General features: G+C 46.0%; 1 protein-coding gene across 2 annotated transcripts in view; it reads left to right on the top strand.

The window, feature by feature from the left end:
* Nucleotides 1–27,049, top strand: part of SEMA4A (semaphorin 4A) — a 67,960-nt gene that overhangs the window by 35,548 nt on the left and 5,363 nt on the right. Inside the window, exons 2-12 of one of the 2 annotated variants that reach the window (XM_030187062.1) lie at nt 1,378–1,686; nt 9,010–9,158; nt 15,230–15,390; nt 17,468–17,536; nt 19,251–19,349; nt 19,444–19,555; nt 20,336–20,452; nt 21,475–21,614; nt 22,006–22,175; nt 22,990–23,140; nt 25,425–25,614. In XM_030187062.1, coding sequence (XP_030042922.1) covers nt 9,056–9,158; nt 15,230–15,390; nt 17,468–17,536; nt 19,251–19,349; nt 19,444–19,555; nt 20,336–20,452; nt 21,475–21,614; nt 22,006–22,175; nt 22,990–23,140; nt 25,425–25,614 — 1,312 coding nt within the window. In that variant the 5' untranslated portion in view covers nt 1,378–1,686; nt 9,010–9,055. The remainder of the gene's footprint in view (nt 1–1,377; nt 1,687–9,009; nt 9,159–15,229; nt 15,391–17,467; nt 17,537–19,250; nt 19,350–19,443; nt 19,556–20,335; nt 20,453–21,474; nt 21,615–22,005; nt 22,176–22,989; nt 23,141–25,424; nt 25,615–27,049) is intronic. The other variant, XM_030187064.1, reaches the window with a different exon arrangement.

The raw sequence follows: 27,049 nt of genomic DNA on the forward strand, positions 1-27,049 counted from the left end.
GGCATTTCTGGGAGGAAGGTCCACTAGGTCAAGCATGTATGACGGGGCGTCTCCGTAGATGATTTTATGAACTATCGAGCAAATCTTGAACGTGATACGTTCTTTAAGAGGGAGCCAGTGTAATTTCTCTCTTGGGGGTTCTACACTTTCATATTTTGTTTTTCCAAATATAAGTCTGGCTGCGGTGTTTTGGGCGGTTTGACGTTTCTTGATAATCTGTTCTTTACATCCAGCATAAAGTGCATTGCAGTAGTCTAGAAGACTTAGTAACATCGATTGTACTAGGTTTCGAAAAATGGCCCTCGGGAAGAAAGGTCTTACTCTTTTGAGTTTCCACATGGAGTTTGGACACCTAATAAATGTTTGTGTATTTGTATACTTACAGATTAATGCACATACAGTTGATTTACATGCACAAAATAAAGTTCTTGAATGGGATATGAGCAGAAAAACATAAATGTGTGAAAAAAACATAAAACAAATCCCACACAAAAATCACAAAAACATGAAAATCGAACACTCTTTTGGCTGTGCCAGGGCTTTTTTTGAGGGGGTACTTGGGGGTACTGAGTACCTGTAGCATTTCCATTGTCTGCTAAAATTGACCCATGGACCTCTAATGAAAGAGCTCAGGCTCTACACACCAATTCTGCCTTGTCATAGATTCTGTGACTGGTTGCAGGGGGCCTGGCTATTGTGGGGTGGGTCTCTCAGTGATCACCCCACCCCTCGTTTTTACATAGTAATTCAGATTTGTAACATGTCATTCTGTATTTCTCTACATTTTGTCATGAGAGATAGAAGTGGTTCAGCGACATACTTCATGTTATGTGAGTGACTGACTAATATTGCTGGGTTATTTATGCATTTCGAATGAGGAAACCCTGCTGATTGAAGATTTGGCCTGTAGCTTGTGGATTCTATATTTCCTGTAATCTGTTGCTCTGTAAACCACTTAGCTTATACAGAAGGTGAAATATAAAAAATTTTAATGCAGTGTTTAAATTTATCTACTGCCCCTTGTCTCTCTGTACTTTAACTCTGGATAGCGTTTCCCCCGGAAGTTGTGCAGACATGGGCTGGGTGCCACAATACAGACAGACCCGGAGGCCTTAATTTATACAACCTGCACAAAAACGGTTTGGTTGATTATTCTCCCCTCTCCCCTCACCCACACACACAGTAAGTGACATAAATGTGAATCTCTCCAACAGTTTTACCTTCTGATAGAAACATCAAACTTTGATCACAGTCATCAGGCCCAGGCCCCTTGACATCCCTTTTTAACTCAAGTGTGATGACACTTGAGTTTCCTGTGTTTTAATTTAAGAAACCCCAAAATATTTCAGATCCACTTTTGTTTCTTCTCTTGCGCAGATGTTACAGAGCTGACTGAGAGCTTGTTGCTACTTGTTGGCTTCTGGCTGGATTTTCTGGTTTCCTGATTCCTTTGGGTGATACACACAGAAGATATTAACTTCCCTCTTGAATTGGGCTTTCCGTTTCAGATTTGAGGAGCTCTGGTGTCGCTTGATATCCAGAGGTGGCAAGACCCAGAAACAGCTGGAAGGAGGGGGGGCGTAGCTCTATTGGTTGCTAAGATCACTGGTACCCAGTCTTTGCCAGACATGGATTCACTGAGTTTCAGAGGCGCATTCGAATTTTACAGGCTTTCAAGTTTAAAATGTAAGTATCATTGAGCTGTATGTTGTATATTTTAAAGTATTAGTTGAAGCCGAAAGAGCTACTGTTGGGTACAGAGACTCAAGCTGAGTCACAAGGCCTTGAGACCAGAACTAATGAGGATAACTTGTACAATGAAATCCCGGTACGTTCTCTGAAGGCTGGCATATGCGTTGTATGAATATATGTGTTGTGTGAACTCACATGTACATCAGAAGCAGAAAGCCTGTGAGGGAATCTGTGGGACCGTTAGATCATGAAGAAGCAAAAGGGGAACTCAGGGAGGACATATCATAGATACTGGATGAATTCTTTGCTTCAGTCTTTACAGAAGAAGATGTACAGAAAATGGTTTTCAAGAGTGATGACGCAGAGGAACTGACAGAAATCTCGGTGAACCTGGAAGATGTACTGAGACAAACTGACAAATTAAAGAGTAGTAAATCATCTGGACTGGATGGCATGCACCCTAGAGTACTGAAAGAACTCAAACATAAAATTGCTGATACGTTATTAGTAATCTTTAACCTGTCGTTAAAATTGTCTTTACTGCCTGAAAATTGGAGGGTGGTCAATGTAATGCCCATTTTTTAAAGAGGGTTCCAGGGATGATCCGGGAAATTACAGGTTGGGAAGCCCGACGTCAGTGCCAGGTAAAATAATGGAAACTATTATAAAGAATAAAATTATGGAACATATAAATAAACATGGTTTAATGGGACAGAATCAGCATGGATTCAACCAATTTGCTTCATTTCTTTGAAGACGTGAATAAACATGTAGATAAAGGTGAGTCAGTTGTTGTAGTGTATCTAAATTTTCAGAAAATTCCTCATGAGAGACTCCTAAGAAAATGAAAGCATCATGGGATAGGAGGAAATGTCCTTCTGTGGATTAAGAATTGGTTATTGGACAGAAAAGGGAACGGGAAATGGGACTTGATATACCGCCTTTCTGAGGTTTTTGCAACTACATTCAAAGCGGTTTACATATATTCAGGTACTTATTTTGTACCAGGGGCAATGGAGGGTTAAGTGACTTGCCCAGAGTCACAAGGAGCTGCAGTGGGAATTGAACTTAGTTCCCCAGGATCAAAGTCCACTGCACTAACCACTAGGCTTCTCCTCCACTAGCAACATTCCATGTAGAATCTTAAATAGTAGCAACACTCCATGTAGAATCTCAAATAGGCTGGGATTCTGGAATATTGTTATTCTTTGGGGTTCTACATGGAATGTTGCTACTTTTTAAGATTCTGCATGGAATCTTGTTAATGGGACTTGATATACCGCCTTTCTATGGTTTTTGCAACTACATTCAAAGTGGTTTACATATATTCAGGTACTTATTTTGTACCAGGGGCAATGGAGGGTTAAGTGACTTGCCCAGAGTCACAAGGAGCTGCAGTGGGAATCGAACTCAGTTCCCCAGGATCAGAGTCCACTGCACTAGGCTACTCCTCCACAGAGGGTAGGGTTAAGTGGCCATTTTTCTCAATGGAAGAGGGTGAACAGTTGAGTGCCACAGGGATCTGTACTGGGACTGGTGCTATTTAACATATTTATAAATGACCTGGAAATCGGAATGACAAGTGAAGTGATTACATTTGCAGATGACACAAAACTATTCAAAGTTGGTAAAACACATGCGGACTGTGAAAAATCGCAGGGAGATCTTAGGAAATCGGAAGACTGGGCATCCAAATGGCAGATGAAATTTAAATGTGGACAAATGCAAAGTGATGCACATTGGGAAGAAGAATCCGAATCATAGTTACCTGATGCTAGAGTCCACCTTAGGAGTCAGCACTCAAGAAAAAGATCTAGGTGTCATTGTAGACAATACGATGAAATCTTCTGCCCAGTGTGCGATGGCGGACCAAAAAGCAAACAGGATGCTAGGAATTATTAGAAAAGTGATGGTAAATAAGACCAAGAATATTATAATGCCTCTGTATTGCTCCATGGTGTAACCACACCTTGAGTATTGCATTCAATTTTAATTCTAATTCTGCTCTATCTTAAGAAAGATTTAGCAGAATTAGAAAGGGTTCAAAGAAGAGCGAACAAAGTAATAAAGGGGACTGAACTCCTCTCATATGAGGAAAGGCTAAAGAGGTTAGGGCTCTTCAACTTGGAAAAAAGCCGGATGAGGGGAGATATGATTGAGGTCTACAAAATCCTGAGTGGAGTAGAACGAGTAGAAGTGAATCGATTTTTTTTTACTCTTTCAAAAAGTACAAAGACTAGAGGACATGGAAATACTTTTAAAACAAATAGGAGTAAATATTTTTTCACTCAACGAATAGTTAAGCTCTGGAACTCGTTGCCAGAGGATGTGGTAACCGAGGTTAGCATATCTGGGTTTTAAAAAGGTTTGGACAAGTTCCTGGAGGAAAAGTCCATAGTCTGCTATTGAGATAGACATGGGAAAGCCACTGCTCACCCTATGATTGGTAGCATGGAAGGTTGCTACTTCTTGGGTTTCTGCCAGGTACTTGTGACCTGGATTGGCCGCTGTTGGAAACTGGAGATCTGGCTAGATGGACCATTGGTCTGATGCCATGTTCTTAGGTTCAGGCTCTTGAATCTAAAATTCCAGAGATGGGTTGGTAAATGAGCGGGCAGGTGACAGCGCTGTAGGGACCATTAAGTAGCTCAATGGGGTATGAGTAAGCCCTGGGCTTTGACGCCTTGTCTGCAGTCCTCGGGGTTCTTGGGCTGGCTAATTCGAGACTAGTAACGGTGAAGGTTTCTAGAGAGAGAACAGGCAGACATGGAAATGAAACCAGTCAAAAAAGCTGGCATCAAACAGAGAGTAAGCAAGATCCCAAGTGAATGAAGCCAGGAGATGTGTCCTCTGAACACTGTTTTACCTGCTCTAACCTGTTTGTTTTTAAGGCCCTTGGAATACATTTTTGTTTGACAGTCTTAAAAAGCTGGATATATGCTCCTTACTCTTTCCAGCAGAATCTCCTGCAAACCGGTGGCAGTGGGAAGCTCCTTGGTACAGACACCCTTCATTTCACCAAGTCTGTCTTAAAGAAAATCGCATTTGCGTGTTCTCTGTTGCAGGAATTGTCTTCCTTTAGAGCTGAGGCAGATGGATTCCTTAAGGTCTTTTTTTTTTAAATTTTTATTTGTTCCATTGTATTCCATATTTTTGCACCTATTTGCAGGCTCCATGTGGCTTACACAGTACCGTAGAGGCGATCGCCAATACCGGTTTGAACAAATACAGAGTGAGGTTGTGGTAAAGTAAAGTTCATATGTGAGAGACACATTGGGGAATCGTAAGGAGGAAGAGTTAGGTTATGTCCAGTGTGATCTTTGGTTTTGTTGCGCGTTTAAGTTGGATCGTTGGGGTATGCCTTTTTGAACAAGGTAGTTTTTAGTAGTTTCCGGAAGTTCAAGTGGTCATATGTTGTTCTCACGGCGTTTGGTATTGCGTTCCATAGTTGTGTGCTTATATAGGAGAAGCTGGATTCATAGGTTGATTTGTATTTCAGACCTTTGCGGCTTGAGTGATGGAGATTTAGGTATGTTCGTGTTGATCTTAATGTGTTTCTGGTTGGTAGATCAATGAGGTCTGTCATGTATCCCTGGGCTTCTCCGTAGATGATTTTATAAACCAGGGTGCAGATTTTGAACGCAATGCGTTCTTTGATTGGGAGCCAGTGCAGTTTTTCTCGTAGGGGTTTGGCGCTTTCGAATGTCATTTATCCAAATATAAGCCTGGCTGCTGTGTTTTGAGCAGTTTGGAGTTTCTTTATGATTTGTTCTTTGCATCCCGCATAGATTCCGTTGCAGTAGTCTAGGTGGCTTAGTACCATGGATTGTACCAAGTTGCGGAATATTTCTCTCGGGGGGAAAAAAGGTTTCACTCGTTTGAGCTTCCACATTGAGTAGAACATTTCCTTCATTGTAGTTTTCACTTGGCTCTCTAGTGTGAGATTTTGGTCGATTGTAACTCCGAGAATTTTCAGTCTGTCTGAGATAGGGAGGGTGTAGTCTGGGATGGTTATGTTGGTGGGTTTGTACGTGTTATATTGGGATGAGAGGATGAGACTGTGTGTTTTTTTTCTGTGTTAAGTTTTAGTTGAAATGCATTTGCCCATCTTAAGGCTTTTCTATTTCAGCAAGCTTTTAATTCATGTTTGTCCTATTATTGTTCGTAATTTGTTCTGTGTTTTTGTTGGTTTGGTTTTATATTTTACTATGTATGTAATATTGTAGCCTGCTAGATTTTTTTGATAGGCAGGATATAAGATTTTTGTTTTTTTCATAAATAAGAATTCATCTCCCTGCATTCAGCATGGAAGTGATTTTTTTTTTTCTTTTTTGAGACAACAGCCCCTGTCTGCCAGTCCGTCTCCATTCTGTCATACCACATGGCCTTCCTGCCCTTAAACTTACAGACTCTGGATTTTCTTAAAGATCTGCCAACCCGTTTCATCCCCCACTCTGAAAACCAAACCAAGGAGAGGTAATGCCAGACTCTTCCCCCCCCCCCCCCCCCCCCCACTTGTCAATTCTTTCACGCTTCAGAAATGCTGTGGTGGCACACGCATGCAGGTGTACATGTCAAGTTGTTTTGAAGGATGTTATAATGCCGTTGTATCGCTGCATGGTGCGACCGCACCTTGAGTACTGTGTTCAATTCTGGTCGCCGCATCTCAAGAAAGATATAGTGGAATTGGAAAAGGTGCAGCGAAGGGCGACTAAAATGATAGCGGGGATGGGACGACTTCCCTATGAAGAAAGACTAAGGAGGCTAGGGCTATTCAGCTTGGAGAAGAGACGGCTGAGGGGAGACATGATAGAGGTATATAAAATATTGAGTGGAGTGGAACAGGTGGATGTGAAGCGTCTGATCACGCTTTCCAAAAATACTAGGACTAGGGGGCATGCGATTAAACTACAGTGTAGTAAATTTAAAACAAATCGGAGAAAATTTTTCTTCATCCAACGCATAATTAAACTCTGGAATTCATTGCCGGAGAACGTGGAAAAGGTGGTTAGCTTAGCAGAGTTTAAAAAGGGGTTTGACGGTTTCCTAAAGGACAAGTCCATAAACCACTACTAAATGGACTTGGGATAAATCCACAATTCCAGGAATAACATGTATAGAATGTTTGTACGTTTTGGAAGCTTGCCAGGTGCCCTTGGCCTGGATTGGCCGCTGTCGTGGACAGGATGCTGGGCTCGATGGACCTTTGGTCTTTTCCCAGTGTGGCATTACTTATGTACACATGCACACCTACCAGGGCACGTATGCATTTCTTTTGGAGCACAGGCGAATGGCCTATAAGGGGAAAAATAGGAAAACTATTTCTGAATGAGGCCATTTCCCAGAATGGTCTTGTTTCTAAAACTCCTTTTCTTTCACATGACTGTGCTCTCTGGCCCATTCTGCAATATTTACACCTGAAAGGCATCCGTACAATCAAGGGAAGGGTTTCTGAGACAGATATACTTTTCGTTAAATACATTTGAAATGATAAAGCCATGGATGCAACAAGGCTAAAACCATCGCCAGCTTAGTCTGTCCCTACTGACCTGGAACCAACCAAGTTACATGTTAGTCTTGCCGGTACCCTGTAGCAACCCCTGCCATAGTCCTTATCCCCTGTAATGACTCCTGCTATAGTCCTTATCCCTTCTGAAAAAACAAGCACTCTGCTGTGTCACTATGTGAGTACACAACGGAAGGCCGGAGCCGCCATGACAGGCCATCTTTCTGTCATGAGCTGCAGTGTGTCTCTGACACATCCTGTTGCACCACTGGTATCTGTAAACTGGTGGCACATGCCCAGTTCATGAACCAGCATTAACGCTTGCAAACAGGAAGTGGGCTTTGTGAGCCAAACTCCCTGTAAATAACGGAAGCCTTTTCGTTATTATAGGGAGAGAAGAAAGACAAGGGCTGTTAGCCCCATATGAGAATTACAGTGCTGGTAGGTCCAAAGACTAGAAGAACCAGACAAGAAGCAACAATTGTTTTGAATTAACACAGAACATATGTGATAATATCAGATATTAAATATGACCGATCCCAGAAAACAGTCTACCATTTGCATATTAACTTCCATTTACACCAAGTTGAAATACATTTCGTACAGAAGGGATGGTGGATATGTGGAACGGCCTCCTAGTGGAGGTGGTGGAGACAAAAGACGGTATCTGAATTCAAGAAAGTTTGGGACAAGAATTTGGGATCTGTTAGGGAGAGGAGGACATAGTGGATGACAGGGCCGGTCCTAGGGTCTCTGGCGCCCCCCTGCAGACTATCAGTTGGCGCCCCCCTCCCTCCCTTCCCCCCCCCCCCCAGCATCTCCTTTCTCTCTTCTCCCACCCTGCCCGTGTCCAGTGATTCTCCTTCGCCCCCATCCCCCTCCCCCTCCCATTTATGGCCACCTGCCCGCCCTCTTCTCCCCCCAACATCCCCCTTTTTCTTCTTGCCACCCTGCGTGGTTTAAGTCTTTTTTTAATTTACCTCTGTCCCAGCGGCCGCGTCATTTCAAAGCCCTGCCCGTCTCTAGCCTTCCCTCCCTTTGTGAGTTCGTTCCCTCAGAGTCCCGCCCTCGAGGAAATGACATCAGAAGGCGGGACTCTGCGGGAACGAACTCACGAAGGGAGGGAAGGCTAGAGACGGGCAGGGCTTTGAAATGATGCGGCTGCTGGGACGGAGGTAAATTAAAGATTTAAACCCCCAAGGGTGGCGCGGTATGGCAGCGCAGCACCGCAGTGTCGCCCTTAAAGGCAGGCGCCCCCCTGCAGTGCTTACCCCGCTTACCGGGTTTGACCGGCCCTGGTGGATGATGTGAATGGGCAGACTGGATGGGCCATTTGGCCTTTATCTGCCATCATGTTTCTATTCATCCTGTATTATATCATAAATAAAAAATAACAAAATATAACCAACCCCACAAGACAGGGTAACCATGCTTTCTTCCCTAATTGTCAACGTAAAAGCCTATCCTAGGAGGGAAATTAATCATTCACCCTGCAAGTGTATTACCTATGTTCGTCTTAATATTGCAGTACACTGCCTTGAATCAATTTATTCAAAAAGGCGGTAGATAAATACCAATAAACAAACACTATTTAAAAAAATGCATGTACAAACCAGACATGTTTCAACCAGAAGGGTTTGTTTCTAGCGTAGGCTTTAGATAAATTGGGTTTCTTGCATTTGTAAATTGATAAATATTAGTAGTTTTTAGTGCTAGAAAATTACTTCTTCTTTTTCTTACTCCTTTGTGGTTAGACATGAGTATTTCTGTCAGTTGCTGAACATAACTGTAATCTTCTCTTCCTTTTTCAGAGCTCAGGAAATCATTAACGCTTCACTGGAGGTGTTTTGCGCCTGGATGCCCTCAGCCATGCCAAGCAGAGTTATCTGTCTGCTGTGGAGTTTTTTGCTGCCAGCTTCAGTGTGTGCGGACCTCTTACCCAGAGTGACTTTTCCTTATGGTAAGCGTGAGGGGGGGGGGGGGGGGGGGGACCTGATACTAACAGATACTAACAAACATTTGGAGGAGAGATGGCCCAGTGACAGTCTTGTACACAGCCATGCAAAGGACTTAAGTTTGATTTCCAACTCAGGTCTTCTGCGTAGGGTCCCTGAAGGCAGAGATACAGAAGGTTTTCTGGTGCATGGCCCCTGGCTGAGGATTATTGCTGCGGTGACTGGTCTAGAGTAACATAGTAGATGACGGCAGAAAAAGACCTGCATGGTCCATCCAGTCTGCCCAACAAGATAAACTCATATGTGCTACTTTTTGTGTATACCTGACCTTGATTTGTACCTGTCCTTTTCAGGGCACAGACCGTGTAAGTCTGCCCAGCACCATCCCCACCTCCCAACCACCAGCCCCGCCTCCCACCACCGGCTCTGGCACTGACCATATAAATCTGCCCAGCACTATCCCCGCCTCCCGCCACCGGCTGTGCCACCCAATCTCGGCTAAGCTCCTTAGGATCTATTCCTTCTGAACAGGATTCCTTTATGTTTATCCCATGGGTGCTTGAATTCTGTTACCGTTTTCATTTCCACTACCTCCCGCGGGAGGGAATTCCAAGCATCCACTACTCTCTCCGTGAAAAAATACTTCCTCACATTTTTCTTGAGTCTGCCCCCCTTCAATCTCATTTCATGTCCTCTTGTTCTACCTCCTTCGCATCTCCGGAGTAAGTTGGGGGAGGAGGGAAGATATAAAATAGAGATCCCACTTCAGGCACAGGCAGCTCCTTGTGACTCTGGGCAAGTCACTTAACCCTCCATTGCCCCATGTAAGTCGCATTGAGCCTGCCATGAGTGGGAAAGCGCAGGGTACAAATGTAACAAAAACAAATTAAAAAAAAAATAAACATTTAGTGCTAGATCCCTGCCCTGATATGGACTAAGCAGAAGGAAACTGCTGTCAAAAAAAAAAAGTTTGAAGATGTTAAGAATATGCTGGTTCCTCATCCAGGCCTGCTATGTGGCTATTTCTCGGAATTCAGTCAACTTGGATCCAGCAGTTATGTGACTGGGTGAAAGGGCTTTGTGGAATACAAACATTAGCTGCAGTGACACAATGATTCACTGATACCAAGTGAATCATTGTGAATATTGCAGGGGTAGAAGGATAGTTGAACAGGTATGAAGAAAGACTAAGGAGGCTAGGGCTATTCAGCTTGGAGAAGAGACGGCTGAGGGGAGACATGATAGAGGTATATAAAATAATGAGTGGAGTGGAACAGGTGGATGTGAAGCGTCTGTTCACGTTTTCCAAAAATGCTAGGACTAGGGGGCATGCAATGAAACTACAGTGTAGTAAATTTAAAACAAATCGGAGAAAAGTTTTCTTCACCCAACGTATAATTAAACTCTGGAATTCATTGCCGGAGAAAGTGGTGAAGGCGGTTAGCTTAGCAGAGTTTAAAAAGGGGTTGGACAGTTTCCTAAAGGACAAGTCCATAAACCGCTACCAAATGGACTTGGGAAACATCCACAATTCCAGGAATAACATGTATAGAATGTTTGTACGTTTTGGAAGCTTGCCAGGTGCCCTTGGCCTGGATTGGCCGCTGTCGTGGACAGGATGCTGGGCTCGATGGACCCTTGGTCTTTTCCCAGTATGGCATTACTTATGTACTTATGTAGGTAGAAATGGTTCAAAGCTGGGTGACTGGAATGTGCGATATCTCATTAGGGAGGAGATATCTTCAAGGTAAAAAAAAACCAGGTTCGTTACAGGGAGTTTCAGCAGGACAGAGCTGTCCGGAATGAGATGATCCGTGCTCCATGTCTCTGGCTAGATGGTGTTGGAATGCCTGATGGCTGAAAGGTGTTGCATAAGCCTGAGATTTCAGTAAATAGAGGTAAAATATTAGGAAAAAAAGATAAGAGGCGAGGAGGGAATGGAGATAGATGAGAGGTAAGGAATATAGAAGAGGGCAAGCAAGGGGAGATAGTTGGAAAATGCTAAGGAGAGCTAGTATGTAACAACTCTTCTGATTTGGAGAGTTTGCAAGTTGGAAATGTGCATATTTATTCTTTAGGCAATTGAATGTTTTTATGGGGTACTAAATAGTGTTTAGGGGTTTATCATGGTGCTAATTGTATTTTTACAAACATTTTTCATTGGATTCATTCTGAAATGCTCAAAGACCCAACCCATAGCTTCTAGGTCAGGGCTCAGGACACACCTAGCCAATCAGGTTTTTTAGGATATCCAGAATTAATATGCATGCACTACCTCCATTCTATGCAAATGTATCTCATGCATATTCATTGTGGCTGTCTTGAAAACCTGATTGGCTAGGTGCGTTCTGAGGGCTAGACTGAGAAGAACCCGTGGTCTAGGAGGACATGTTGAAGGGGAAGGGTAGAGAGGACAAGGAGCAGATGTTGTACCAGAAGAGGACAATTGGGTGGAGAAGCTCTCCTGTCCCTGGAAAACTCTGGAGGATTTGGCCAAATGAGCTTCAGAACCTGTTTGATGGCTTAGATTTATTAGCAAGCAGCTTAACATCTGGCTCAGTGCCATCCCACTTTAACATGCATCTGCTAAAGAAGAAAAACCAGAGCCGCCAAGCCACCCAGTTCCTGGAGGAAGACCTAGAGCCTTCCTAGCCACCTTTCTGATTATGATGCCCCAGTGCACTGTAGGACTTGTAGTGCTGCTAATACTTTTTTTTTTTTTGGGGGGGGGGGGGGGTTGGAAACTGACTACTACAGGTACCAGGGTGCATCGGTGTCAGTGGTGTGAGAAAATCCAGGACTGGTCTCCAGACCACTTAGCTGGTATCACAGCCTTTGGTTTTGGTTGGACCCTGGTTACCCTGTTATAATGGTTATATGATATGCTGGTTCTACTACTACTACTACTACTTAACATTTCTAGAGCGCTACTAGGGTTACGCAGCGCTGTACAGATTAAGAAAAAGAACAGTCCCTGCTTCAAGGAGCTTACAATCTAATGGGCAAAATGTCAAGTAGGGGCAGTCCAGATTTCCTGAATAGAGGTATGGTGGTTAGGTGCCGAAGGCGACATTGAAGAGGTGGGCTTTTAGCAAGGCTTTGAAGATGGGCAGGGAGGGAGCCTGGAATATGGGCTCAGGGAGTTTGTTCCAAGCATGGGGTGAGGCGAGGCAGAAAGGGTGGAGCCTGGAGTTGACGGTGGTGGAGAAGGGTACCAACAGAAAGGATTTATCTTGAGAGCGGAGGTTACGGGTAGGAATGTAAGGGGAGATGAGGGTAGAGAGGTAGGGAGGGGCTGTAGATCGAGTACATTTGTAGGTTAAAAGGAGAAGCTTAAACTGTATGCGGTACCTGATCTCCTGCAGAGATTTTCCCCAGGGGAGAAAGGGGAGTTGGCAGTCCCAATTAGTGGGTCTCCCATCACAGCTGGCAATATCAGAACAGCTCCCTTGAAAGTGCTCTGAATCTCTTCTGATTATGCTGGTTTTCAAAAGCAACTTGTGAGAGATCACATAAGTGCTTTAAATAAATTATGGCAATATATATATATAATATTGGTTGTTTAGACTCCTAAATGGTCAAGGTTGTAAGCGTTAAACAGGAGCAAAGAAGGGGCAGGAGAAAAGCCATCGGTTCATCTGAAGAATCTGACTGCTAAATGTATAGGCCTGTCTCTAATAATCCTAACCCTGTGGATTTAGTGTGATCAATAAAACCCAGAACTGTCACTGCTGCATCTTCATATGAAAAACTAATATCAGGCAGTGGCTTCACCCCAACCCGTCATCTGCTTCCCCCCCCCCCCCCTTCCGTTGGCATCACAAGATAGAAATACCTGAGCCGGCAGGGATTCCAAAGCCCCCCAGCTGAAGACTTCCTCCTCTGGCAGCCAGAACTCTCTTTCCAAGCTCTGCAGTCAGCAGCCCCCCTCCGTGTGCAGAGACACCAAGGGCGGCCCATCCCAAAACTGGAGATTTACCATCACTATACTAGAGACTGAAGGCCAATGAGTGAGGTTTTGCTCTTGGGCTCCAGCCATGTCAAATCCAGTTCTGGCAGAAACGCATTCCAAAAACTGACATATAAATTAGTTTTTCTACCTTTGTTATCTGGTCATTATTTTTCTAATGGTGTTGGTCCCAGTCTCTGGTTTCTGCTTTCCTCTGCCGTCTCTTAACGATCTTGCCAGAGTCTCCTTGTTCATTTGGCACTTCTTTTCTCTCCATGTCCACCATCCATCTTCTCTCTGCATCCTGATCTAGTCTACCCAGCATCACCCCTGTCTTCCTGCCCCGTTGAGCATCTCCCATCTCTGTGTCCCTATTCTTGCCCTATCCAACATAACTCTTCTGTGCCTCTATGCTCTCCACCAATGCAGGCATCTCTCCCTTTCTCTTCCTTCCCTCCTGTCTTCCCCTTCCCAAGCCATCATCTCTCCCCTTCTCTCCCCCCACCCCCAGGGTCCAGAAAGTGCTCCTCTCTCTTTCCGCACTCCTGTTCTGTCTCCACTTTGCAGATCCAGCACCTCTCCATCTTCCTTCTTTCCCCCACAGATCCTGGCATTTCTTCCTCTCCCTTCCCCCATCACCTAGGTATCTCTTCTTCTCTCCTCTCTCCCTCCCCCCCCCCCCCCGCCACACTATCTTAACATCTATTCTTCTCTCTATTCCCCCCACCACCACCATCTTGGCATCGGTTCATTTCTCCTCCCCCAACTCTCCCTCCCTTTTCTTCCATTCATGTGCAGTTTCCCCATCCCTTCCCTCCTATCCAAGTGCAGCATTTCCCTCATTCCCTCCCCTTTCATCCATTCCCTCCCCTTCCTCCAAATGTAGCTTTCCCACTCCTTCTATTCAACAGTATCAGACCCCCCCCCACCCCTTCCATCCGAATGCAGCTTTCTCACTTCTTCCATTCAAATGTATCATTCCTACCCCCTTCCTCCTGCATGTCTCGCATCTTCCTTCCCCCCCTCCCTACACAGGCCCTACAAACTTGCAGGTTCGCTTGCACTGTATCAAACTCTCTCCAGCCGCTCTGGGGCTTCTTTCCCTCTGCTGCATCTTGCCTATGCAGTAACAGTAAGTTGCAACAGAGGGAAGGACCCCAGGGCTGGTCATAGAGGACCTGATATGAGAGTGCTGGCAAACAGCAAGTTTGTAGGGCCCGCACTGTGGGGTGGGGGTGGGGAGACAGGAAAGGGACGGGGTGATGCTGGTGGAAACGGGGGAGGGGAAAGAGAAGTGAGACAATGCCAGACTTGTGCGGGAGATCGCTGAGGAGTACAGGAAGCCAATGCTTAAGATCAGGCCCTTAAGCCTGTGAGCTGGAGAAGGGGCCCGATTGTGTAAATTTTATTTATTTATTGTATTTGTATCCCAGATTTTCCCACCTGTTTGCAGGCTCATTGTGGCTTACAAAGACCTGTTATGGCATCACCATTTCAGGGTACAAGAGATACAATTGATGTTACAAAGATGTCAAGGCTAACAAGTCGATCTAATCAAACAATTATGGAAAGAAGACAGTCGGAATAAGGGAGGAGTGGTGATTTGTTGTGGTTAGTTATGGATTCTATTGGTAGGCGTGTGACTTGACATGTCTGAGCGTGCTCAGTTTTCACACTGGAGGAGGTCTTCAGCTGGCAAGGCTGCCAGCCACAGCAAGAGCGTGCTAATTTTGGGTGGATCCTAGGTTTGCCAACTAGATCCAGATTTGCCCAATGGGGCGATCCGATCCTAGGCTTACCCCATTGCATACAGGAACTTGTGGTTGTGATTTCCCCAGTGGATTCCCTAAGAAAAGCAAGGCTACAAGTCCCTACATGCAGTGGGGTAAGCCCAGGACTGCATCAACCCTGTTGAGCGAATCTGAATCTAGTTGGCAGTCCTAGTGGATCCCTGCCCACCCAGGCCCACCTGTAGCTACACTACTGATGTCAGGGGAAGGAGAAGTGGGGGTGTCTCCTTCCTGACCAGGAAAGCACTGCAATACTACTCCTCCCCCCCCCCCCCCCCCCCATCCTCACTGTTTCCCCTCTCTAAGGCTGTGTTAACACCTTCTGCTCTTTCTTCAGGGGACCCCAGGAGAAGTTTGAACAGTTTCAGCCAGAGCGGTGTCTCCAACTATGACGTCTTCCTCCTCAGTGAAGACGAGCAGGTTCTGTACGTGGGTGCCCGAGACTCCGTCCTCTCCCTCAACACCAGCGACACCATAGGACCACCGCTGCAGATGCTGGTAAGGAAAGAGCGACGTTATCTGGGTAGCTGAGCACCCCCAATATTGAGCCAGCTCTTTCACTGTGGTGTCCAGGAAGGAATCATTTGTATTGTGGTTGGCACTCTTAATCATTTTGTGGCAGAATCTCCAAGGCCCAGGAATCTCTCAGCAGAAGAATGGAACCCTGTTTGGAGGTGCTTTTGGGGGCTGGCCAGATCTTTGCTCAGCCTATTGGGTCATGTTGTCATCTCATCCCAAGTCAACCCAGATAGTGCTCATATTCTGGTTTTAGCCCTGTTACATGCCTGGACCAGGGGTGTAGCCAGACACCCAATTTGGGTGGGCCTGGGCCCAAGATGGGTGGGCAGAAGAACTCTGCCCCATCCTACAGGTGATTTGGTATCTCCTTCTCTCACCAGCATGCCATATGGTCTCTCAAACATCCCCCCTCTTCTGCATACCTTTGAAATAGCAGATTTTCACCACCAGCAAGCAGCAACTAATACACGCTGCTCATGTTGGCCTCACATCCTTCCCACTGATGCAACTTCCTGTTTCCACACAGGCAGGAATATGTCAGAGGGAAGGCTGTGGGGTCGGTGCGAGCAGTATGTATGTCACTGCTCACTGCAGGCGAAGATCTGCTACTTACAAGGTATGCAGGAGGGACACTTGTTGGGAGTTTTCGGCTGGTGGGGCTTGGGGATCTCTGCCAGCCACATCATAGGTGTGCTGCTACTGGGTGGGCCTGGGCCCACCCTTGGCTAAGCCACTGGCGTGGACCATTTCACTCCTCCTTAAGAAAATCAGAACTACAAGTGGACTGCATTTAGCAGGGAGAAAGCCAAGACTGCATCAAGCTGTCTTGGTTGATTTGGGTGAGGCGGCAGCTCTATTACTGGGGCTACTGGGGCTCTGTTCCTGCTTGTTTTTCACTGGCTGTGAGTTCTGCAGTGCCCCAGCCGGGGATCTGGGAACTTGAGACTAGCACCTGATGAAACTCCAGGTGTGGAATAAAGGGACAGTGTCAATGGCTAAACTAGTAGGAGGTCCCGGGGCAGGGCAGCCGCAGCCCCCCTCCCCCCCTCAGGCTGCAGCCACCGCTCCCCCCTCCACTTGGGCCGCCACCACTGCAACCCCCCTCAGGCTGCTGCTGCTGCCCCCCCCCCCCCCCCCCCCACACACACACACCCCTTACCTTCCTGCATCTACTCCTCCCTCAGTCTGTCATTTTCCTGCTCCTGTGTGTCGGGACCTGATTTATTGGGTTAATACAATCACTCGGACACACAGGAGAGAGACAGACCAAGAGAGCAGAACCTTCTGCCTGCCTTCGGAAGCCTTGCCAGTGCCGGGACCCCCATGGAGGCAGGGCCCGGAGAATCTTGCCCCCCCCCCCCCCTCGGCGGCCCTGTTTGCTATAACCTAGTGTCACAGCTCCATCCCCCTGTTACTCTACCCTGCCACAGAACCTGCCTTCTTCCTTCCCCTGGGTTACCCCAGAGAGCTGTCAGTAGTCAGGAAAGAGGGGATGTCATAGTTTATAGTTTATTGACACTGGCTAAACCGCTCTAACTAACAAAGCAGAGCAGAGCAGTGTACAATCTACATTAAATTAGATATGAGAAGAGCTCCATTTAAGATAGGAAAGTATTGCAATCACACAAGAAGGTAGAGAAGGGGGAAAGAAGGGGCTCAGAGAGAGGGGGTAAAGCTCTATGTATCTGTCTGGCAATCCTAATCAATCTGCACCCCCAAAAGCCCGTTTCTTTAGCTCAGCTTTAAAACTCTTAAACATGAGGTTACTGTGAATGGGAAGTGGAAGACTATTCCAGATGTGGAGTGAAAGGAAAAAGAAAACACTACATCTAGTTAATTGACTCAAAGCATGCAAACATGGGGCTTGGAATGACGAGGCGGTGGCCATTCAAGGAACGGAGAACCCTAGTTAGGGATTCTAAAGACCTTAAAAGTATTTTTGTTTTTTCAATTTGTATTTGTAAATTTTAGCAACTTTGTAACCGACTAGGGAACAGTACCCCAAAGACCCTTCATGCAATTCTTTGATGTTAAATCTCTCTCTGCTCGGTTTTAGAGTCAGATCCACTGGAAGCCATCTCCTGAGCAGATACAAAGCTGTGTATCCAAGGCCAAAAGCAAGGAGGTAAGAGGCAATGCCACCGTCCAAATTCTGCAGCTCCATATACCAGGGGAGGAGGGGGAGACAACTAAGGAGAGAGGTAGAGAGAGGGATGCAGGGAGAGAAAGCAAGAAGTTGTTTAGTTCCCCAGGCAGACGCTGCCCACGCCATCCCCTTACCTGTAATGTCCAGTTCCACAGATGGACGCTGCCCACGCCATCCCCTTACCTGTAATGTCCAGTTCCACAGGCGGACACTGCTCATGCTATCCCCCTACCTGTAATGTCCAGTTCTACAGGTGGACACTGCCCACGCCATCGGCTTACCTGTAATGTCCAGTTCCACAGGCGGACACTGTCCATGCCATTCCCATTCCTGTAATGTCCAGTTCTACAGGTGGGGTGTTTATAGTGGTGGGTTTGTTCGTGTTATATTGTGATGAGAGGATGAGACATTGTGGTTTTTTCTGCGTTGAGTTTTAGTTGAAATGCTTCTGCCCATGAGTTCATGATTTGGAGCCTGTGTTTGATTTCGTTTGTGATTTCTGTTAGATCATGTTTGAACGGGATGTAGATCGTGACATCGTCTGCATAGATGTAAGGATTAAGGCCTCGGTTGGATAGTGATTTGGCTAGAGGTGTCATCATTAGGTTGAAAAGGGTCGGTGAAAGCGGTGATCCTTGGGGTACTCCACATTCTGGTTTCCATAGTGATGATGTATTCGAATTTGATATCACTTGGTATGTTCTTGCGGTTAGGAAGCCTTTGATCCAATTTAAGTACACTTCCACCAATCCCGAAGTATTCTAGGATGTTTAATAGTATTTTGAGGTTAACCGTGTCAAACGCACTACACATGTCGAATTGTAGGAGAAGTACACTATTGCCTTTCGCAATTTCTTGTTTAAATTTGGTTAGTAGGGTAATTAGTACTGTTTCTGTGCTGTGGATGGAGCGGAATCCTGATTGTGATTCATGTAGAATTGAGAATTTGTTTATGTAGGGCCGTGAGATGTTTGGTTATAGTAATATAGCAAATTATTGTATAGCTTTTGAGGAAAGAAATCATTTTTATTGTTATGTTTTATTCTATTTGTATGTGGTTTGTTCCCCACTTAGACTTTTATAGATATAAAATCATCCATGGTAACGCCCCAGCCTACATGTCAGACCTGATAGATCTACCACCCAGGAACGCAAAATGATCCTCTCGCACACCCCTTAATCTTCATCCTCCCAAGTGTAAGGGTCTGAAATACAAATCAATGCACGCATCTACCTTTTCCTATACGAACACGCAGCTCTGGAACGCGCTACCGCGTAACCTGTAAACGGTCTATGAATTGACCAATTTCTGCAAACTATTGAAAACCTCTCTCTTCGACAAGATTTATCACAAAGATCAACACGTGTAACTGTATAATCTTTAAAACGTCCAGAACTGTTGTATAATGTCTTTTGCTTTATCACCATCATGTATTTGACCACCATGTAACACAAAACCCTCTGTAAACCAAATGTATATTCACTGCTGTTTCCAGTACCCATGTTGAATTGTAAGCCACATTGAGCCTGCAAAGAGGTGGGATAATGTGGGATACAAATGCCATAAAATAAATAAATAAACATAGCAGGTTATAAATAAGGTTTTATTATTAGTAGTAATATCCCTTCCTTTAACACCTGTAGCTAAATTGAACCGTCTGCCTCTGTTCCTGACTGCTGCATTATTTTACAGACCGAATGTTTTAACTTCATCCGGGTGCTTGTTCGGATGAACCAGACTCACCTGTACAGCTGTGGAACCAGTGCCTTCAGCCCCAGCTGTACTTACATTGTAAGTCAGAGCCAGTGGGAGAGTGAAGTGGGGGGGGGGGGGGATTAATGAGGTGTCTTGGATTCACTTCCTGTTTCTTTTCTCTTTGTTACAGGATCTAAGCAGCTTCTCGCTGGTCCGCCACAGCAATGGGCTCCCCCTGACTATGGAAGGGAAGGGACAGTCACCCTTCGATCCCCGCCATAAGCACACCGCGATCCTGGTGGGTGAGTGCCCTCACTGTTCACTGGGGATCCCTTCCTCCTAGATTCACCCCAATGGTCCAAGAGGCCCCTAGACAGATTTGCAAGTAGTTAAGGCAAAGCCAGTCCACAAGTGCCTCACACATGTCCAGTTTTCAGGATATCCACAATGAATATGCATGAGAATAATTTGCATACCCTGCCTCCAATACATGCAAATTGGTTTCATGCATATTTGTTATGGGTATCCTGAAAACCTGGACCTGTTTTGAAGTACCCAAAGCCTGGAATTGCCTATCCCTAGATTAAGGTGAATGAGAGGAGGGATGGATAGAACGCTTTTGAAAACAGAAAGGAGAGTCAGAACTTATGGGTCCCAGCTCTGACGCTGCCACTGATTCTGTGGTCTCTGGACCCCATTTTAACCAGCTCTGACTGGTTAATAATAATCATATTTTCAGAGATGCCTAGTCACCCAGTTCCAGGCTGGAGATTTTGGAAGAGTCCTAGATTTCTGACTACCACAGTCTGTGGGCAGGATCAGGCACTACAAATCCCTTGCTGCTTTGGGATGTAAGTTCAATCAGAGCTGTCCCAAAATCTTCAGCCTGGAACTGGGTAACTCGGTGGGTTCCTTCTGTTTTCCACCTCTTCCTGTTTGATGTAGGTTGTTGCAAGTGCTGGTATGCATCATCCCAAGAGTGGCAAATTGTAGCTCAGAGGGGCAAAGTATTACATGACCTCTTAAAAGCAGGGCACACAGGTGCTCTGTTCCCCAGTGACATCTCTTCTGGTTCCCCACAGATGATGAGCTGTACACGGGCACCATGAATAATTTTCAAGGCAACGAGCCCATCATCTACCGGAGCCTTGGGGCGAAGACTTCCCTGAAGACCGATTCCGCCCTGGGCTGGCTTCACAGTAAGAGAAAAACTGGTAGCTTCAGCAATTGCTTCACCAAAGTAGAACTAGACCAGGGTTGACCAGGGTCAGGTGGCAGCCCTAGTCTCTCTTTACTGGTTACAATCCATTTGTATGTATGTACATCCTGTCTAATGAGGGCAGACACCATGTTGAAGACTCTGGTGATGTTGCTGGACTCTGACATGGGCTGCAGCTGCAGGGAGAACACATCCTAAACTTCAGCCTTACATTTCTCTCTGCAGAAGCTTGGTGTGTGGGAAAAGAATTTGTGTGTTTGTACTATATACATTGGGCGCAATTCCTTTCTCTTTCTGAGCACATAAAAATTTAAAGTGGTGTACCAAGTTATTAGCTTGATTTGAAGTGATTATCTCTTGATTTATATTTTTGTTTTGTGGAAAAGAATTGTAAACAGATCTGCTTGAGCGGGGGTGTCCCCAAGAGGTGATATTTCACCAACTTCTCCCCACCCATGCTATGGGAGATTAGTTCCAAGCAAAAACCTCCAAAAACCAGAAGGAGCAAAAGACATAAGCAAACACCCAGTTCCCCAGCATCAGTTATCCAGATGATCCCATCTCATTTTCTAAGTGTGTGACTGCAAAATTATTTTGACCTCCACCATGTGACAGTAGGGTTTGACTATCTGAACTTAGGATAGAATTGGGACCCTTGCCAGAGAATGTGGTAAAGGCGGTTAGCTTAGCGGGGTCTAAAAAAAGGTCTGGACGTTCCATAAACCATTATTAAATTGACTTGGGGGAAAATCCACTGCTTATTTCTGGGATAAGCAGCATAAAATGTATTGAACATTTTTGGGATCTTGCCAGGTATTTGTGACCTGGACTGGCCAATGTTGGAAACAGGATGCTGGGCTTGATGGACCTTTGATCTGTCCCAGTGTGGCAATACTTATGTACTTATGATGTCAGTGGTGACCCCCTAATACTTTCCAAACTGTCATCGGTCTTCCATGTCTGCTCTTTCTCATCTGTTCTTGTGTCTCTCTTCCCCCACAGCGGATGCTTCCTTCGTGGCCTCCTTCAACCCATCTGGGACCCTTGGCAGTGACAAAGTCTACTTTTTTTTCGAAGAAACTGCCAAGGAGTATGATTTCTTTGAGAAGCTGACGGTCTCCAGGGTGGCTCGTGTTTGTAAAGTGAGTACTACCTCTATTCAGTCAGTGGCAGCAAGGATAATTCAGAAAGGCCCAGCTGGGACACAAGATCCACGTTCTAATCCTAACATTTCTGCTCCCTTACTTTGCAACCTTAATGAGATCAGTTCATGGGTTCTTGGGACACACCCAGCCAGTCAGGTTTTCAGGATACCCGCAATGAATATGTAGGAGAAATCTACATGCACTGCCTCCTCTTTATGCAAATCTATCTCATGCATGTTTATTGTGGTAATCCTGAAAACCTGACTGGCTAGAGAAACCTCCAAGAGGGTAGGCGGTGCATCCCTTCTGCTCCTCCAGAATTTTCTCCTTTGCTTGGTGTTTCAATATAAATCTTTTCTTTTCTTGTACTCTCCCTGCTGCTGAGCAGAATGACGTTGGTGGGGAGAAGGTACTTCAGAAGAAGTGGACGACCTTTCTGAAAGCCCAGCTGCTCTGCTCCCTCCCTGGCCACTTCCCCTTGAATGTCATCCACCACACTGCACTGGTGCAGACGTCGGAGGAAAATGCCATCTTCTATGGAGTCTTCACATCCCAATGGTAGGTTTGCAGGGGGCGCCTTATTCATCCCCTGCTTCTGGTGGGAGTAGGAGGCTTCCAATGAGCACCTGGTCTGCTCCCTGAACACCAGATCCACTCCCTGTTCCTGAGTTGCCAGCTCACATCTCCATCTGCCAGATGGGAAGGGGCTGGACAGGGTGATAGGATATAAGGCAGGGCTTGGAGAACCCCCCAAACATGGCAGTGGGGCAGGCCAGCGTAAACTACCCTGCAGGAGACCAAGGTGTGGGTCTCCTGGTGGCCGGGGAGAGACCTGGTCCATCCTTGGGATGTGGGGGATACACAACTGAGTGTGATTTGTCATTTCATCTCATTTTCATTGTACTAATTTTATATACAACCACAAAAAAGGTGTAAGCAGTTTACAATGCACGTTAACATTACAAACATGTACAAATAGCCATTGGGGTTGACTAGGCAGCCACCTAGGGCAGCAACTTCGTGGGGGCAGCAAAACAAGAGATCCTGACAGCCACAAACTCATAGGAGCAAAGGCCTACACTTTAACCTGCATTTTTACAGATTTTAGTGCGATGATCAGGGCTGTTGAGCTCAATTATCAGAAGCTTGGGGGAGCCTGCAGCCAGGTTAGGGGCCTGGAAAGTAATTGAGGAGGGGTGTATAGCTGAGCGTTTGCCAAGGATGCCCACTACCCTTGCGAGTAACACACACACACACACCAGAACGGAGGTTTATTGAGGCACTGGGAATGAGAGACTCTCTGGGACCAGGCCAGTCCCATCGAACGCTTTATAAGACTGTGGTTGCCATTCTTTCCCCTCTGATTTCACAGGCATATGGGAGGTTCTGGAAGTTCTGCCATCTGTGCCTTCACCCTGGAGGACATTGAAAGGGTGTTTAACGGAAACTACAAGGAACTGAACAAGGATAGCTTGAAATGGACCACCTACTCCGGCCCGCTGTCCAACCCTCGCCCCGGCAGCGTGAGTGACCTCTTCTGAGACATCTTCCCTTCCTAAATGTTTCCACTGTTCACTCTCTCGCAGCAAAACTCAGGCTGTTGATAACAGTCTGACAAGGAGATATTCTAGAGCCAAGGGAACACAGCCAAAGTTAGAGAGTGGGAGACAGCAGCCGGCACCATCTGTGTACTCCCTCCTCTTCGCTCCCGACAGCTCTCTCATCCCGTTTCCCTTCTGGCTTTTGATGCAGCGCTGGGCATTCGGATTCGCCTCCCCTTGTCCTCTCTGGGTAGGCGGTGAGAGAAAGTGTGCCGACACCCTCCTGTACTGAAAATGTGAAGTGATGTATGTGACATATCTCTTGTATCCTGCCGACTCCCACTATCCAGTGGTTCAAAGCGGTTAACAACGAAATGTAAAAAAAAATAAGAATGAAAGCAAAAATACTAAGTTAACTAACGTTTAAACAAATTAAGTCTTCAAATGTTTACGAAACTGAAAATAGCTAAAAGAAGTTCGTAATACATATGGAAGCGAAAGGCAAAAATGATGAGGTCTCCAAAATCTTTTTATATTTGATACCAACAAAAGAAGGGAGTAACAAACGAAAAGGATCTCGTGATCTTGAGCTGTCACGAGCCGAAGGAAAAGGAATCAAATTAAAAAGATATTCTGGAGATGTACCATCAAATATCTTACAAACTAAATAAGCTGGGGCGTGTTTACGCTTGCACCAGACACGCTCGCTGACACATGGACACACACACACACTCAAGGCCAGTGGCATTCCTTGGTCAGCTGCCACCTGGGACAGATCGCTACTGCGCACCCCCCTCGTGTGCAGCATTCCCCCCCTCCCGGCACGTCACCAACCCCGACCCCCAGCACATCACCTCCAAGCCCCCGCCCCCCCCGCCCCCCCGGTGCATTCTTCTTACCTGCTGGGGAGCTGGGAGCAGCCACGGGGCTGTAGAATCTGCTGGTTCCCTGCTCCCTCTGCCCTGGAACAGGAAGTAACTGCATAGTCCTGCAGTGTGCACCCGGGGCGGACCGCTCCCACCGCCCCGCCCTCGGTACGCCACTGCTCAAGGCCACCCCGACTTACATACTCACACACAGGCTACAATTCACATCTAGACTAATTTAGGAATAATTATTTACATACAGACGTGCTGTAAACCAGGGTTGTCCAATCTTGCTCTTTGAGGGTCACAATCCAGTCGGGTTTTCAGGATTTCCCCACTGAATATGCATAACTCTATTTGCATGCACTGCCTCCATTGTATGCAAATAGATCTCATGCATATTCATTGTGGAAATCCTGAAAACCTGACCTGGCGACAACTGAGGTTGGACACCCCTGCTGTAAACACAGCCCTATGTATGCACTCTCTCCCCCTCATGTCCACGCCATTTGCGTGCTCACATTGTGGAATACTAACTTAGGCATGTGAACGTCGCATGTTCACACGTATGTGTTAGTCAGCGCTAAGCGGCATTCTATAATCTTAGCGTACTGCACAGTTGCAAGTGGGCCATTCACGTGGGCGGAGCATGGGCACCTCTCACAATTTCATGCGCACATTATGGCAAATGGGTCTCAAGAATTGGTGTGAAGGAACAGGATTTATCGAAAGACCCGACACGGGCCGTGTTTCCAGGGCCACCGAGAGGGGGGGATAGGGGGGGCAAAATTCCCGGGGCCTGGGCCTCCAAGGGGGGCCCTGCACCACAGTCCCACCCGCCACCGGGCCCCTTCCACCCGAACCCCCACCAACAGAAGTGCTGATTTCTATTCTGACTCCGGCGTGCGCGGCCCACACAGACGCGCTCCTCTCAGCTGATCTTCACTGTACTCTGCAGGCCTTCTGTGCGTCTGACGTCCTGCAGGATGTCAGACGCACAGAAGGCGTCCAAAATCTCAACATTTAGGTCAACATTAAAGATGGTTGACCTAAATGCTGAGATCGCCGGATTTAGAGATGGGGGCCCTCGGTTTTCGCCGATAATGGAAACCGATGGCGCCCATCTCAAAAACGAATACATCCAAGGCGTTTGGTCATGGGAGGGGCCAGGATTCATAGTGCACTGGTCCCCCTCACATGCCAGGGCACCAACCGGGCACCCTAGGGGGCACTACAGTGGATCTCGCAAATTGGTCCCAGGTGCATAGCTCCTACAAACTTGAAAAACAAGTGACAAAATCAACTCTAACCCCCAGATGCTGTTCAGACCAGGGACTGCCCTGACCTGGTCTCACCATACTGAGTCTGTAATGCGCATCCCTCTCCTCTCTTCCCTCTAGTGCTCCAAAGGCACCTCCTCCGACCAAGATCTCTCTTTTATGAAGGAGCATTATTTGATGGAGCAGAAAGTTCATCCCAGCGGCGGGCACCCTCTCCTAATTAAACAGAATACCAGATACATCAAGATTGCAATCCACCAGACCCCTGGCACCTCAGGCAACCTCTACACAGTCATGTTTCTTGGAACAGGTACAGTACATGTATGACTATGACTGTGTTCCAGATCAAATGGGAGGGGTTGAGTCTACTTCTAGTTTTATCCCAGTGGTATTTATGGAATTGTGGTTCCAGTTGCTCGTAGACATCAGAACTATAAGTCTATGAATGCCTGAGGGACAGGGGGATAAATATTTCAGTGAAATAATTCAGAGAGAGAAGTTCTTCCGTTGGTGATTATGAATTTTTCAATCTTTCTTTGAAACTGCAACCCTGAGCCAGATATTGACCTGCAAAGGTGAGGGTGGGGTGATGCTTTGAATTATAATTATGACTGTAAGAACTTAGGTAACGCTTGGATAAATTCACAGACCTCCCCAGTCGGGCCTGCACGTTTATTAGAGCCATCAAACCTTTAAAGTCTTAGCTGTCTGCGACAGAAGGAGATTTAGAGGCTCCCCCTTGTGGATGTCAGGGGAACTGCGCTTAACTGGAACTCATCCGTCCCACACGTTCACCCCCCTGACCAGAAAGATTTTCCAATTCTTTTGTACAATACATAAATTTTAGCTTAAATGATTTATTCGTGGGTTTTAGCAGAACCATCAAAGCTGTAAGGTCTCAGCTCTCACTCAGGAACAGGAGGGGATTTAAAGGCTTCCCCTTGTGGTTGGCAGGGGAATTGCACTTAATTGGAACCTATCCATTCCACACCTTGAGCTTCCTGCTTGGAAGGTTTTTGCAACCTCCTGGTTATTTACAGAAGGCTCAGACTCTTTTATACAATGTATCAATTTAAGCTTATACCTTTTATTCATGGATTATGTCTAAGAAGCACACAGAATCAGCCTGTTTTGTTTCTTAGAAAAGCAGCTATCTCTGAGACTTTATAGGTGGGTAGAAAGATTGACATTGTTGAAACATTTAATATATAGGGTTACCAGATAAGGGAACAGGTAGGGTCAGTCCTGGATATACCATTAGAGGAGTGGCCTAACATTAGGGAACGGGCTGAGAATGAGGGAGGCCAGGATTCAAATCCCACATCTCTTACTGACATTCCTTGTGGTCTTAGGTAAAATCACTTCACCCTTAAACCATAAGCCCTCTGGGGCAGAAAAGTTCTAAATGTGTAATGCGGCTTCAGCTTAGATTTAGAAAGGTGAAAAATTAAAGTTAAAGCCACACCCCCGAAGCATCTGTGAAAGGGCTTATAAGCAGAATTATAAGTAGGTACTGAGGGGAGGAGGAGGTTTTTTTAATATGAAATTGTGGTTGAGTCCTGATGCTATGCTCACTGAAGGAGCCTCAGTGGGCACTGTGTAAAAGGTTAGAAATTTAGTAGAGGATTGAGTATAAGTGTGTGGGGATTGGTTTCAAGAGATTCTATGCAGTAAACACCCAGATTTGCGAAGTGTGAAGATAGATCATAGCATGCAGGTGTGCTAGAAGAATGATATGTAATATA

The sequence above is a fragment of the Microcaecilia unicolor genome, chromosome 14, assembly GCF_901765095.1.
Source record: "Microcaecilia unicolor chromosome 14, aMicUni1.1, whole genome shotgun sequence".
Taxonomy (NCBI): domain Eukaryota; kingdom Metazoa; phylum Chordata; class Amphibia; order Gymnophiona; family Siphonopidae; genus Microcaecilia; species Microcaecilia unicolor.